Source organism: Eubalaena glacialis, chromosome 8, assembly GCF_028564815.1.
Source record: "Eubalaena glacialis isolate mEubGla1 chromosome 8, mEubGla1.1.hap2.+ XY, whole genome shotgun sequence".
Classification (NCBI taxonomy): Eukaryota; Metazoa; Chordata; class Mammalia; order Artiodactyla; family Balaenidae; genus Eubalaena; species Eubalaena glacialis.
In genome coordinates this window covers 82,011,683-82,026,131 of record NC_083723.1, presented here as the reverse complement: position 1 = coordinate 82,026,131, position 14,449 = coordinate 82,011,683, and the positions used below count along the sequence as shown (strand labels likewise).

At 39.6% G+C, this 14,449-nt stretch overlaps 1 protein-coding gene across 6 annotated transcripts in view; it reads left to right on the top strand.

Moving 5' to 3' along the window:
* The window catches only part of GGCT (gamma-glutamylcyclotransferase), a 77,346-nt gene extending 63,154 nt beyond the window's left edge, over nucleotides 1–14,192 (top strand). For 2 of the 6 annotated variants that reach the window (XM_061197879.1, XM_061197878.1), the window contains 7 exons: nucleotides 346–415; nucleotides 4,538–4,639; nucleotides 5,606–5,798; nucleotides 6,982–7,153; nucleotides 11,114–11,259; nucleotides 12,206–12,341; nucleotides 13,780–14,192. In XM_061197879.1, the coding sequence (XP_061053862.1) occupies nucleotides 7,013–7,153; nucleotides 11,114–11,259; nucleotides 12,206–12,341; nucleotides 13,780–13,929 (573 nt within the window). In that variant the 5' untranslated portion in view covers nucleotides 346–415; nucleotides 4,538–4,639; nucleotides 5,606–5,798; nucleotides 6,982–7,012 and the 3' untranslated portion in view covers nucleotides 13,930–14,192. Of the gene's footprint in view, nucleotides 1–345; nucleotides 416–4,537; nucleotides 4,640–5,605; nucleotides 5,799–6,258; nucleotides 6,602–6,981; nucleotides 7,154–11,113; nucleotides 11,260–12,205; nucleotides 12,342–13,779 lie in introns of those variants that run through there. The other 4 variants (XM_061197876.1, XM_061197877.1, XM_061197875.1 and 1 more) reach the window with 4 other exon arrangements.
* Nucleotides 14,193–14,449: the final 257 nt, after the last annotated feature.

Genomic DNA, 14,449 nt, shown 5'->3' with positions numbered 1-14,449 from the left:
AGTTGTTGGAGGTTCATACTTATTTCATACTGCCAGTGTAACCTGGGACCACATATAATTAATAATAATTTCTTGAAGTTTCTTAGTTTTCCTGGGTCTCTTCCATGTATTCGTGTTATTAAACTTTTGTTTGATTTTCTCCTGTTTAAAAAAAATAATGATTTCTCTATACTTTAGGTCAGTAATATGTATTTATTTAAAATAATATAGGCAGAGCAAAATACTTTAGCTCCCAAAGGAGCTAGAAGTCTTCAAGATACACTCTAAAATATTGTTGTGGAATTAAATATGCTGCTTTCCCCATAAACTATATGCATTTAATAAGAATTTTTATTTCATTACCAGAGTGGTTTGGAGTACAAGGTGGATGAGATTGCCCTGTGAAAACTGAAGTGAGAAACTCAACTGGATCTTGGTAAGGCGGGAGCCAGGCACTGGAAAGAACTCAGGACTCAGATTTTTCTATCTCCTTCCTCCCCTTAGGCTGTGGTCTGCTCTCATCTCTGTCACTCAGATCACCTTCCTCCTCTTCTCATTCCTTCTGTTGTAAACGTGGCTGAGACCAGCTCAGAGTGTTACAAGCTACAGTCTTGGCACCCACAGAGTAACCTAACCCTTTCAGACTCAAGTTCAAATTCTCAGGGAAGAAAAGTACAATGAGCAGGAAAACCAGATCCCTGTGTTCCCAGATCAGTGCTTCCTTCTCTGGAAGGAAAATCTACTCAAAAGACAAATTACCATTGGAAAGTTGTTTGGTGGGCATGGAATCACACCTCCAATCCCTCAGCAGTCCAGTCTTCTCTGTCATAAAAAAGCACCTGTATCAGTCCTTTCTACCTTCACTCCCACCACCCTAGTCCAAGGCCACCATTTTGTCAAAACTTCTGGAATAGCTTCTTTACTTGTCTCTTAACTATCATTTTTATCTCTTTGGAACTGATTCTCCACTCAGCATCCAGAATTATCCTATTAAAAAGTAAGTCACATCATATGCCTGCCTAAAACACCCCAATAGCGTTTGATTTCTTAGAATAAAATCCAGACTCCGTATCATGGTCTTCAAGGTGTTACACGAGCTGGCCCTTGCCTACTTCTCCACCTCATCTCCTACCACTCCTTCTCTTATTCCTTCCACTCTAACCAGCTGACCACCTTGATGTTCCTCAGACATGCTAAACTCACACCTGAAGCCTTCTCATTTGGCTTTTATTTTCTTCGTGGAAGAAAATGCATTGATCAATGAACACAGGTATCTGGTTTATCTGCTGTAGTTCTCATCTTATATCAAAAAATTGGCTTTCTGATGTATACATCCATCTCTCATGAGTCTGGTTGTGCGAATCTTCTCCCAGAGCCAAGATTAAATTTCTCAGCCCACAGAGCTAAGAGATAGATTCATGACACCCAGTCCCTTTCTGTCCCACTGAAGTTCTACTGCCCCAAATGGCCTTGCCTAAGCAGCCAGCTGCCCTTCCTCAGCAGACACACTGCCTTCTCACCATACACCTCTTCAAACTTGCCATGATGTGCAAATGTTTTGCCTTGAAGTGTTCTTTTAAAAATGATAGCGCTGAAATTGATGGCAACAATGGTATTCAAAGTGGATGAGTGAGTTGGTCCACTGAGGTGTGAAAACAATTAAAATTCTATTTTTATTTTTAATCTGAAATGTTAGAATTTTAATTCATTTATTTATTTATTTATTCTGTGGCCATGCCTTGCAGCTTGCGGGATCTTCGTTCCCCTACCAGGGATTGAACCCAGGCCCTCAGCAGTGAAATCGCAGAGTCCTAACCATTGGGCTGCCAGGGAATTCCCTAGAATTTTTTACTATGCTTTACTTTTACTATATTTAGTAAATATATACTAATATAAGAATTTTACTTTAACACTAGAACACACAGTCAATCAGATAGCCATCATCTGCCTCTTAAGAGATATGAGGTACCCTGGGGGAGGGGTGGGAGTGCCTTCCTGAGGAGCGGTTGACAGTGACACTAGCCCTCCTTCATTCACTTTCTGTGCTCGTGATTTACTGTAATTTGCTTGGTTAAGTGGATTTCCAGAGAACTAACTAATTCTCACAAAGAAGATTTCTGCCAAGAACTGGACTGAAGCTCTTACTAAAATTGCAAGCACAAGAAAAGAAAAAAGAAAGGGACAGAGCTGACATTTCTGACTTCTGGGACAAACTCTTCATCACCTACCTAATGATGTAAAAATAATGATGACCTAATATGATTTGATAAGGTTAGCTAGAAAATGGAAATTTATAGGAGGACTATTTGAAATATGGATTTTTATCCACTATTATTTATAATTAACTTTGCCCCACTTGTATGTTTTACATTGATATGACAGTTAAATAGTTATTTTTAAAATTTCTATTTTATGGATATTATATCATATATATAGTTTTATATATATTGTTATATATATAGAATATGTGCTCAAAATATTTAATGATACAACCAAAAACTTTAAGTCCACTGGATTAAAAGATGGCATTTAGAAGAAATCTGACCTCATTATCTTTATTATCAAGTAATTGAATGCTAGTACTATTATTTCATAGTGTCCTTATAGATATGATAGAGATTGTACTTGAAAGCGAGCTATTAATAACCAGTTATATGTAGACCACGAGGGCTTTACAATTTGAGAAATTTGGGAAGCAACACCCAGTGATGACTCTAGAATCAGATTGCTTAATCTCTGCTTCAGTCATCGCTAACTACAGCCTGGGGCAAGTTAGTTAACCTACTGCACATCTGTTTCCTCAACTGTAAAATGAGGATATATTAGTAATTTCTGCATAGGGCCACTTTCAGGATTGAATGAACTAATATGTGTAAGAGTTTAGACTGGCATTTAATAAGCACTCGGTGATTGTTAACTAATATTAACCAGGCTTTGGTTAAATTTGTTCTTTTTTTCCTAAGTGTGCTTTGCTTTCTTAAAAAAGTTTTAAAACTTTTCTTAATTTTAAAATTAAAAAAAATTTTTTATTGAAGTATAGTTGATTTACAATGTTGTGTTAGTTTCAGGTGTTCAGCAAAGTGATTCAGTTATACATACATATATATCTATTCTTTTTCAGATTCTTTTCCCTTATAGGTTATTACAAAATATTGAGTATAGTTCTCTGTGCTATACAGTGGCTCCTTGTTGGTTGTCTATTTTGGTTAAATTTGAAAAGACAAAACCCCTTGTTACCTACTGCCTCTTGTTGGCCAACAGGGGTCCGTACATGGCAACCAACATGGGGAAGCTAAATAAAATGCTTCACTGGGGTAAGAAAAGATTTTCTGTGTCTGAGGAAACATCAATGTTTAACTTCAGAAAATTTTCACAGAATAGTGTTGAGAAAAATCAGTCACCATAAAATTAAGCAATTAGTGAGAAGTATAGGAAGAGAAAAGAAGTAAAATACCTTAAAAAATAATTAATTAAATAATAAATACATTTTAAATGTTGAAAGCAGTTTAAAACACAGAAGGATGTTTTAAATGGTAGTGCTCCGAAGCAGAGACCTTGGGAATTCATGGTGCAATAGAGGCCTATCTTGTCAAGAAAGGCAACTTGCTTACTGAAATGACCAAATATGTACGTCAAGTTCTGCCTTAATGTTTGCGGGGCAGGAGAAGGTATGAACCTTCCTATTTGCAGATTATATAACAACAAAGTTATTGTTGAATGCTCAGTATGTCAAGCGCTTTACATATATCACCATTTTTCTTTTTTGAATTTTTAACATGAAAATATTCAAATATATAGAAAAGAATAATAAAACAAGCATCCATATATGCACTCAGTTTAACATTTAACACTTTTCCATATTTTAATTTTTCTGAATTATTTAAAAATATAGGGACTTCCCTGGTGGCACGGTGGTTAAGACTCTGCCTGCTAGTGCAGGGGACACGGGTTCGAGCCCTGGTCCGGGAAGATCCCACGTGCCATGGAGCAACTGACCCCGTGTGCCACAACTACTGAGCGTGTGCCCTAGAGCCCGCGCTCTGCAACAAGAGAGGCCGCTGCAGTGAGAAGCCCGCACACTGCAACGAAGACCCAATGCAGCCAAAAATAAATAAATAAAAATAAAATTAATTAAAAAAAAATATATAGATAGCAAACATTTTACCCCTAAATACACAAATATGTGTATCTCAAAGGAGATATTTTTCTACATAAGCACAATGCCATTATCATACCTAATAAAAAAACAACTGTCTAATATCATCTAATGTTTTAGTCTGTATTCAGATTCTCCAATTGCTCACAAAATATCTTTTATATCTGGTTTATTAAATCAGAACCGAGGACAAGCCATTGTATTTGGTTATGACGTTTCTTAGTTTCCTTTTAATCTAAAACAGCCCTCCCTCGGTACTGCTTTATTTCTCTTCTTTTTTCTTTCTTTTCTTTTTCTTTTTTTTATGGCACTGAGTTAATTTAAGAAATTGAGCCATTTGTTCTGCAGGATGTCTCACCATTTGTTCTGGATTTTTCTGATTGTCTACTTCTATCCTTGTAGTTCCTGCTTGATTATACTGAGGTTAAAGATTTTTGGAAACAATACTTCTCAAATGATGCTGGTGCTTCATATTGTATCACATCAGGGGACACATAATGTCAGGTTGGTCCATTTTACTGATGATAAGATCGATCTAGGTTAAGGTGGGAAGGGGCCAGATTTCTCCATTGTCATTATGGATTTCCCTGATTACTGGCACACGTGAATATCTATGTGAATATCCTGTTCCCTATCACACTTTCACCAACTGGTCTCATTGATGATCCTGGCATGAATCAATTATTCCACTAGGGACTGCAAAATGGTGAATTTCTAATTCTATCCTTCATTTTACATTTAGCTGGCATGTTTTTGTAAAGAGAACTGTTTCCTCATCAACTGGGGCCATTTGGTTACCCTGAAATACAGCTGCAACTAGAAAAGCAGGATAAATGGTAATTTTCTTAAATTACCACTTTTCAGAGTAAAGAGTTGGTGTAATAGTCACTGCCAGTAGTATGGCAAAGAAAGTTTCTTAAAACTGTTGTTTTTTTAGATTTGCTTTACACTTTAGTGGAAATGAATTTTATGTTTGACATTTTAAATAAATTGCAGTTATTAATTTTGATGCTCAAATTGTTCTAACTTTGGCCAGTGGGCATTCCTTCAAGCTAGCTTCTGTGTTCTTTTCAAAGGACCTCGTTTTTTAATACCTCCTGATTTTCTGTCACATGATGTTCTAAGTGCCCCTATTATTTCTCAGCTCTTGACCCAACTGACATCAGCCATTTCTCCAAGGAGCCCTGGTACCTTTTAGTGGAAAAGTGGTATATAGAGATCAAAATCTGGGTGCCAAGGATAGTCATTGCTTCTAGGCCCTGAGTTCATATTAATATTTTCATTTCAAAGTTAACAATATGGAGTTTTTATGTCATTGTTATTATACAGTACTTCTATATCTTTACACTGGAGCTTCTGCACCTAATAACATTAACAAAGTTACTTTTAATACTTACACCAACCCTAGGAGATAGGTGATCATAACTTCTGTAATTGTGATCATAACATGTTATAATCTCTATTTTAAAGGAGGAACCAGATCATTGCAGCTCTATTCACAATAGCCAGGACATGGAAGCAACCTAAGTGTCCATCGACAGATGAATGGATAAAGAAGATGTGGGACATACATACAATGGACTATTACTCAGCCATAACAAGAAACGAAATTGAGTTACTTGTAGTGAGGTGGATGGACCTGGAGACTGTCATACAGAGTGAAGTAAGTCAGAAAGAGAAAAACAAATACCGTATGCTAACACATATATATGGAATCTAAAAAAAAAAAATGGTCTTAAGAACCTAGGGGCAGGACCGGAATAAAGACACAGACGTAGAGAATGGACTTGAGCACACGGGGAGTGGGAAGGGTAAGATGGGACGAAGTGAGGGAGTGGCATGGACATATATACACTACCAAATGTAAAATAGATAGCTAGTGGGAAGCAGCCGCATGGCACAGGGAGATCAGCTGGGTGCTTTGTGACCACCTAGAGGGGTGGGATAGGGAGGGTGGGAGGGAGGGAGATGCAAGAGGAAGGAGATATGGGGATATATGTACACGTATAGCTGATTCACTTTGTTATACAGGAGCAACTAACACAACGTTGTAAAGCAATTATACTCCAACAAAGATGTTTAAAAAGAAAAAAAAAAAAAAAAAGGAGGAACCGGAGACGAGAAGTGCAGGAGGTTAGGCTTCCAAGTAAACAGCAAGCGTCGTGATTTGAACGCTGCACGCTACTTCCACCAGGGAAGGGAGCCCCTGACACTCAGAGGAGCTTTTCCAGGAAGCCAAGGGTCCTTAGAAAAGGTATCAGGGAGGTGATCAGGACTGGGGGTGCGGGTACCAGCGTGTGGGGGTGAACAGACGTCCCGACTCCAAACGCAGAGAGCGGGACAGGGGCAAGCTGCCGGGTGTTGGACCGTAGGGGGCATGGCCAGAGCTGCTGTTTCACCTTAAATGGACCAAAAATTCCCTGAAGAGCACACAAAGCCAGTGAACCACGCGGGACCCACCCAGAGGTAAAAAAGCTACTACCCACAATTGGGGGCCCTGACCCGCCCCCGCGTAGAGGGAGCCAATCAGAGGGAGCCTTGAACACGGGGGCGGGACAACAGAGGAGCGGGTCCAATGTGGAATCAGCCCCGGGTCGCCTCAGGGCAGAGTATTGCAAAGTCCAAGCAGCGAGCGGAGAGGAGGCGGTGGGCTGGCCAATCAGAGGGAGCAACTCACAGCGTTGGGTACTGGCAGCCAGTCAGAAGAGTGCTCGCAGGTGACTCGCCCGGCCCCAGCTTCCAGCATTTCCCCTAACCTGTAAGGCTGCGCGGCGCCGCGGTTCCTGGATTGGGGTCATCTGCCACCGCGCTATGCTCCTCGTCCTCTCCTCACTCTCCTGCTACAGATCCCAGGTCCGTGCAGGCGTCCGGTGGGACATGGCGAACTCAGGCGGCGAGGACCTCCGGAGCCAGGAAGGGGAGAGTTTTCTCTACTTCGCCTATGGCAGCAACCTGCTGACGGAGCGGATCCACCTCCGAAACCCCTCGGCCGTGTTCTGCAGCGTGGCCCGCCTGCAGGTCAGTGCTCTCCGCCCGTCCCCTGCGATGGCCTCTGCCCCCTCTGCAGACGAGGGAGCCAGGATTTCGAGAACTCACTTTCTCTGCGCCGCTCGCTGGCAGCACTGGGCCGGGAATGCAGCTCTTTCTGCTCAAAGTACATCAGGGTTCCTTGCACGACCCCGGGCCGGTCGCTCTCGCCCTCAGCCCTGTGCTTGACCCCTGCTGAGCTGTGCTACTCTGGCACCTGTGCCTCCCGGGCTGCGCTGAGGTCTCCCTCCTGACGTTCTCACCAGCTGCTCGTTCTGCCCAGATCCCAGCGCCTCTCCCTTGGCCACTGACTTAGGGGCATCATTACAGAATCCATTCGGTTGGTCCCTCTGAGAAGCCTTCTCTGACCCAAGTCAGGGAATCAGTTGCTTTCTGTTCTGTACCTCCCTTTGCTCCAGGACTTGTCACCTGGTTTTGTAAAAATCCATTTACCTGCCTTTTGCTCCCGATCCGAGAGGTCCTGAAAGCTAAAGCCGTGTCTTATTCACAGTAAGGGCTGTGCTCAGTTAAGTCAAGTGGCTGGATAAACCTTCGCTTGCCTTGGTAAGAATCATTGCTCTTAGTACAGTCCATTTATTCATTTAGTGCGTATTCTTCCAGCACTTACCTGGAGATACAAAGATGATTGAGTAAAGCTGGCTGCTTTCAGGACCTCCCAGTCTGTAGGAGAGACACTCAAACAAGTTATGTACAAAGCCTTTTGACATTGTTGAACCAAACAAACATGGTCTCTGCTATTGTTGTCAGGGTTCTTAGTTGCAAGCAACAGAAGTGGCTGATTCAAGCAGAAAAAGAATGTGTTGAAAGGCCGTTTGAAGAGCTCACAGAATGACCAGGAAGGTAGGACCACAAAGCTGACAAAACAAGCAGGCATAAAAGGGAAGCTGTAAAACAGCCAGTATCACACCAACAAAACCAGCCCAGGAGGCCACTGTTGCATCGCCGCTAAGCTTGGTAAACATGGACGTTGCATTGTGCATCACCTGCTCCGGACCCTGCCTGCTACTGTCACTACACCTCCAAGTTCCTGAAACCCACATATGGTTGCCACCACCAAGGTGGAGTTTTTGCTGGCCTGGGTCACTAGTTTCTAATTCAAAGCCCTAGGTGGGTGTCCTGATTGGCTAAGTCTTGGCCACGTGCCCATGCCCTGACTTCAAGAAAAGCTGGGAGAATCAACTTCTGGCATTTGAAACTTCAAAAATGGGAGTTGGGCTCTGAACACTGTCTACCCCCAAACTCATAAGGTAGGGAATTCCCCAAACGTGGGAAAGAAGTTCAAATGGTTTATAATTGGAATGCAGCAAAGAGCTATCAAGCAAATGATTATTCTGTCACAGGTATGGTCAGTCTTAAAAGGAGACATATTATACCTTACTCTCAGTTTTGTTCTGAACTTAAAACTGCTCTAAAAAAAAGTGAAATCTTTTTTTTTTTAAAGGAGACATTCAAGGTGCTATGGAAGTGTGTGACTTGGGGACCTGACCTAACCGGGATGCTCCGTAAAGCCATTCCTGAAAATGTGACTTTTAAACTGAGACCTGAATGACTGGGGATGGGGGAAGCAAACAGATAGAATGAACAGCAGGGACAAAAGACCTCAGGAAAGAAAAAAGCTGGACCTTCTAGCTAGTGTGGCTGGAATCTAGTGTGTGAGTAGGGTGTAGCATGAAAACTAGAGAGGTCTGGAAGGGCCACATTTTACAGGACCACAGAGGCCAGAGAAGACTTGGGTCTTTATCTTGAGATCAATGAGAAGACCTCTGCCAAATTTAAGCAAATGAAACATCAGATTTACATCTTTGAAAGCTGGTTCTGGTTGCTATGGAAAATGGATTGGAAGGGTGGGGGCAGCAGTGGATGTAGGGAGCCCAGTTAGGAAGCCTTTGCAGCAGTCCATGCTAAAGATAATGGTACCCTGCAGTGGTAGCAGTGGAGGGTAGATGGGTTTGGGAGATACTTAGGAGCGAGTACTGTTAGGCCTTGGTGATTGATTGTGAAAGGAAGAGGAGATAATGGGGATGACTAATGTTTTTGACGCAACAGAGTAGATGACGGTGATGTTTGTGAAAAGGAGAGGAGAATTAGTTTGGGAGGGAAAATCAAGCTCAGTTTGGACATGTATTTGGCCCTTAAACAATGCCGGGGTTAGTGGTGCCCACCCTTCACCCAGCCGAAAATCAAAACTGCCATCTCTACCTCAAAAACAAAGGAATTGATACATTACTCACCCAAGGGCAGGAAGCTGAAAAAGTTTGGATAGAATCAGGACTCAGACCCTAGTTCTTTTGATGCCACATATTCTCTATTTTAATCTCTACTCGAACTTTTCCCCATACTTAGTTAATTTGATGATATGTAAAAGGAAAATATAGATGCTATATTTATTGAAAAAAATTCACGTATATGTGGACCTGTGTAGTTCAAACCCGTGTTATTCAAGGGTCTGCTGTACTGAGTTTGAGATGCTTGTTGTATATCCAAGTGAGCAGAAAAATATTAGTGAACATTCATTAAACACTCACTATATTCTAAGCACTTTTGAAGCTCAGAAGAGAGATCTGAGCTGGATTAGAAGACGATTGGAATATTGGATGGTATTTGAAGCCATTGGAGGGGATGAGATTGTCTTGAGCAAATTGCTGAACAGAGAAAAGGGCCTAAACTGAGCCCTCAGAAACTCCAACATTTAAAGACCAGGTAGTGGAGGAGGAGTTGGCAAAGGGAATTGAGGAGATCAAGGAACAGCCTAAAAGAAAGGAGACAGATCAAGACCGGGTGGTTAATGATGTCAGAAGCAGCTGAGAAGTAGAGCAAGACAAGGAATGAAAGTTGTCTGTTGGATTTAACAATAGACAACCAGTTCCTAGTGTGGTTGTAACTTTTATCAGATCTCCTGATGTCCTGTCAGTGATACCTGGTCCTAGAACATCCAGTATACTAATTGAAGGTACTGGTCACTCAAACCGACCTTTTTTGTGAAATTCTGACAGGTTTTTAAGAAAATTAAGGTGACAGAGATAAAATATAAACCTTAGATTTATTATCTAGTCTAACCTTTTTTTTTTTAATCATTAAGGAAGCTAAGCTCTGGAAAGATGGAAAGAAATCTTCTTAGACCAAACAGCCAAATAAGGATTTTTAATCTTCCTGGCTGTGTCCTTTGATTACTCATCTCTGTGAGGGAGGAAACTAAACTGGAAACCTTGACTCCATTACTTATTAGTTGTGACACCTTAGGCAAGTTGCTTAATCTTTTTAAGCCACAGTTTTTCTTTCTGTTAAATGGGTATAAAAAGTTGTTGACAGGATTAAAAAGAAGTCCATATAAAGCTCATAGCACAGTGTATAGAACCCAGTAGTTTTCCAGTAAGTGTTAGCTGCTCTTATGATTATTATAGATATGTTAATACAATTCAGGAATATTAAATTTATAAGTGTACAGATCACCCTCAAATGCCAGCTCCCTTAGGACAAAAAAATATGCTAATAGGATACACTTACATACATACAAGTGGAAAGAATGTTATAACCCTTATGTAGCCATCACCCAGCTTCAACAATTATGTACACTATGATTGTCTCTAAGTTAAAATCTATGTGTATGTAACTGGGCTGGGAAGTAGTTTTCAAAAATAAAGATAGCTGTGTTAAGGCATCAGGATTATGGGATTTATTTTCCCCTTTAAGCCTCTTGTTTATGGTAAGATACGTGTACATATTCAGTATACAGTTCATTTTTAAAGAAAAATATGAAAAATTATAGTCCTTGAGATCTGGGTCCTTGGTTATTTATCTTTGTATTTTTTACAGAAGGAACTCAAAGTTTGTTTTAGTTTTATGGAGTTCAAGGTAAATCTTTTTTTATTTTGAGGAAGGAAATTTTGGTTCACATGGATACTGATCATATCACTTTGGTTTCCTTTGTAGGATTTTAAGCTTGACTTTGGCAATCCCCAAGGCAAAACTAGTGAAACTTGGCATGGAGGTATAGCCACCATTTTTGAAAGTCCTGGCGATGAAGTATGGGGAGTAGTATGGAAAATGAACAAAAGCAATTTAAGTTCTCTAGATAAGTAGGTGACTTCTAATTATAAGTTAAATAATTACTAATTTAGAAAGTGGATCATATGCAAGGATGTGTATATATGTGTTGGTTTTTCAAAACCATATACTATGGACATATTCTTTATACTTTAGAGTTAACCTAAAAGGTATAATGTTCATTCCTAAAAAGAAAAGCCTAGAAGGGTCACACTCTCTGATTGAGATTTGGGGAGACATTTGTAATCTCTCCTATAATTGATGGAAGTCCTTATTTTCATTCTATTTGTTTTTTAATAAAAATATCTTTGTAGTTTCATATTGTGAGAAGGCATGAAGATTTTTGTAATTGTTACATACTTTTATTGATTTCAAAAGCAGCTCAGTTTTTATTAGTCAGTTTTTAAAAAATAATTCTTTAAGGTGGCAGTTGAATCAGTAAAAACAGTAATAATCATTTGTAAAAACTTCAAAACATTAGAAATGCTTTGATGCTCTTTATAAATAGAACTCAAGAGTTGTGTGGCAGAGCATTTAATGCAAAGAAAGTGGCAGAAAAGAGTAGGATTTGAGAAGAGCAGACAAGCATCTGACATGCTTAATACTTTACTTCACTTGCAAACAGGAATGAGCCATCCTCTCTACTTTTCTCTGGGTGTATATTCTCTTGCTGTCAGAACAGATAGTCGTTTTTGTAGCCTAGAGAGCAATGTTTCAGGGTTACAAAGCTTGAAATAACTACACTGAAGCATGTTTTTAGATAGGCTAAATATAGAGATCTATTAGAAGCATACCCAGTAATAGTAAGTCTCCAGCTTTCTAATTGAAATGCTAAACTTCCTTTTGATGTGGTGGTACTTCTACTCTATCCCAAAATATACAGGGAGCAAGTACATCCATAAATAGTTAAAAATTTTAATCCAGTATACTAACTTGGCTAAGTCAAGTATGATTAAAATTTGACTGTTCTGGTTTCAGGCAAGAAGGGGTTAAAAGTGGAATGTATGTCCCAATAGAAGTTAATGTTTCTACTCAAGAAGGAAAAGAAATAACCTGTCGAAGTTATCAGATGACAAATTATGAGCGTGCTCCCCCATCACCCCAGTATAAAAAGGTATCCTTTTAACTAACTACTTACAAGGACTTTTGGTGATTCCTTGTTAATTTTCACTGAGCTAAACTAAAGAATATCTTGTTTGTTTTTTTAAAAAATTTATTTATTTATTTATTTATGGCTGTGTTGGGTCTTCATTTCTGTGCGAGGGCTTTCTCTAGTTGTGGCAAGCGGGGGTCACTCTTCATCGCGGTGCGCGGGCCTCTCACTATCGCGGCCTCTCTTGTTGCGGAGCACAGGCTCCAGACGCGCAGGCTCAGTAGTTGTGGCTCACGGGCCTAGTTGCTCCGCGGCATGTGGGATCTTCCCAGACCAGGGCTCGAACCTGTGTCCCCTGCATTGGCAGGTGGATTCTTAACCACTGCGCCACCAGGGAAGCCCGAATATCTTGTTTTTAAAAGGCTTTGTGTGTTTTAAATTCTACATGTACAATTCATTTTAATCAAAATGTTTCTTTAATACAAAAATGATAGTTATTTACCAAATAACTAAATGTTCAGATTTATTTATAATGATAGAAATATGTCCCTGAAACTCATTTATTAAAAAAAAAAAGCTTGTAGAAATGTATTTGAGTCATAATTCTAGACATGTTTTTTTCTTTTTTAAAGTAGAAAATAGCATGTATGAGTGTATTTTTTGTAGAGTTATTCTCTACCCATGCTTTTGTAATCATTTTTTTCTTCCTCCATAAAACAGTATTTCATGAACACCAAGATTCATTTTTGTAGGTAAAAAATATATTTCCTATTGCTGAAATGTTTTCCATTTCCAGATGGAGGGAAAAATAAGTCACACTGCTTTTTAAAATCAGGGATACCACTCCCTCAAGCACCAGAAAAGAATTCAGGATAGAGAGTCCAACATCCCTTTTCAGAAACCCAAACTTAGGTACTTGTTGGCAGGCCCAATCAGAACATGATACCTGGAGAGGGTGACCCAGTTCCTGGGCCTAATCTGGAATTTTCTAGAAAGGAACCTAGAGGAGTTAAGCCTGGTATGGATCTGGGAAGTACCACCGGACACACTTGCTATTTATTCCCTCACATCTAATTCAGAGGTAGAGTAGACTCCAGGATTCAACTACAACTGATACCTGTAAACTGGAAATTTTTTTGGAGAATGGTGTTTGTTTCTTAAAAAGTCATGCAAATTCTGTACAATAAGTTTTTCTCTTAATATAAAAATATTTTAAATCATATTACTGAGTACAATTGCTCTTCCATAAGGGTGGATCTTGTGGCTTTGAAAACTCCCTGCACATTCATGCTCATTGTGAGAGGAATGACTATCCCTCCATTTTGTTCTAGAATTGTTTATTCTAGAGTTATCTGAAAGCTAATATTTCATACTTTGATACTACAAATAAAGGTGTGGTATACTAAATTAAATTACGTTCCTAACTAAAGGGTTTTTTGTTTATTTTAACCATTTCTAGGTGATTTGCCTGGGTGCAAAAGAGAATGGTTTGCCACTGGAGTATCAAAAGAAGTTAAACGCAACAGAACCAAATGACTACAAAGGAAAGGTCTCAGAAGAAATTGAAGACGTTATCAAAAGGGGGAAGCAAAAACTCATTAGAACCTAATAGAATACATCTACAGATATTTTCTCTATATGCTAATACATTTTTAACATTTAGAACAGGGATCTGGGATATCTCTCTGTTTAATATATTTTCAACAGTGTTCTGAAGGGATATCTCACTTGGGTGATTCCTTGTTTTCAGGCTATAAAAAGACCAGGATAGGAGTTAGACAATTGAAAAGGGGGCCTTGCGGCATTGGAATGCATGACAAGTAGATGTGAGTATTCCTTCTGTGAACCCTTAAAGTTATTTTATTGAGTTGATCTGAAGTGTATTTTTGCTCTGTGATAAAGGGTAGATTTGCAACTTAAGGATGGTGCTGGTAAATCACTCTGCTCTGGGATTTTTTCTTAGCTTACTAAGAGCAAGCAAACTGCAGAGACAATTGATTATAACAACTTCAAAATTTAAAAGATGGCATACTGTTCTTAGAGGAATAAATGTATTTGTAGTTTAACCTATAGTCCCTACTAAAATACTACATTTCATTTTGTTAGAGAGACTCATATCATCACACATA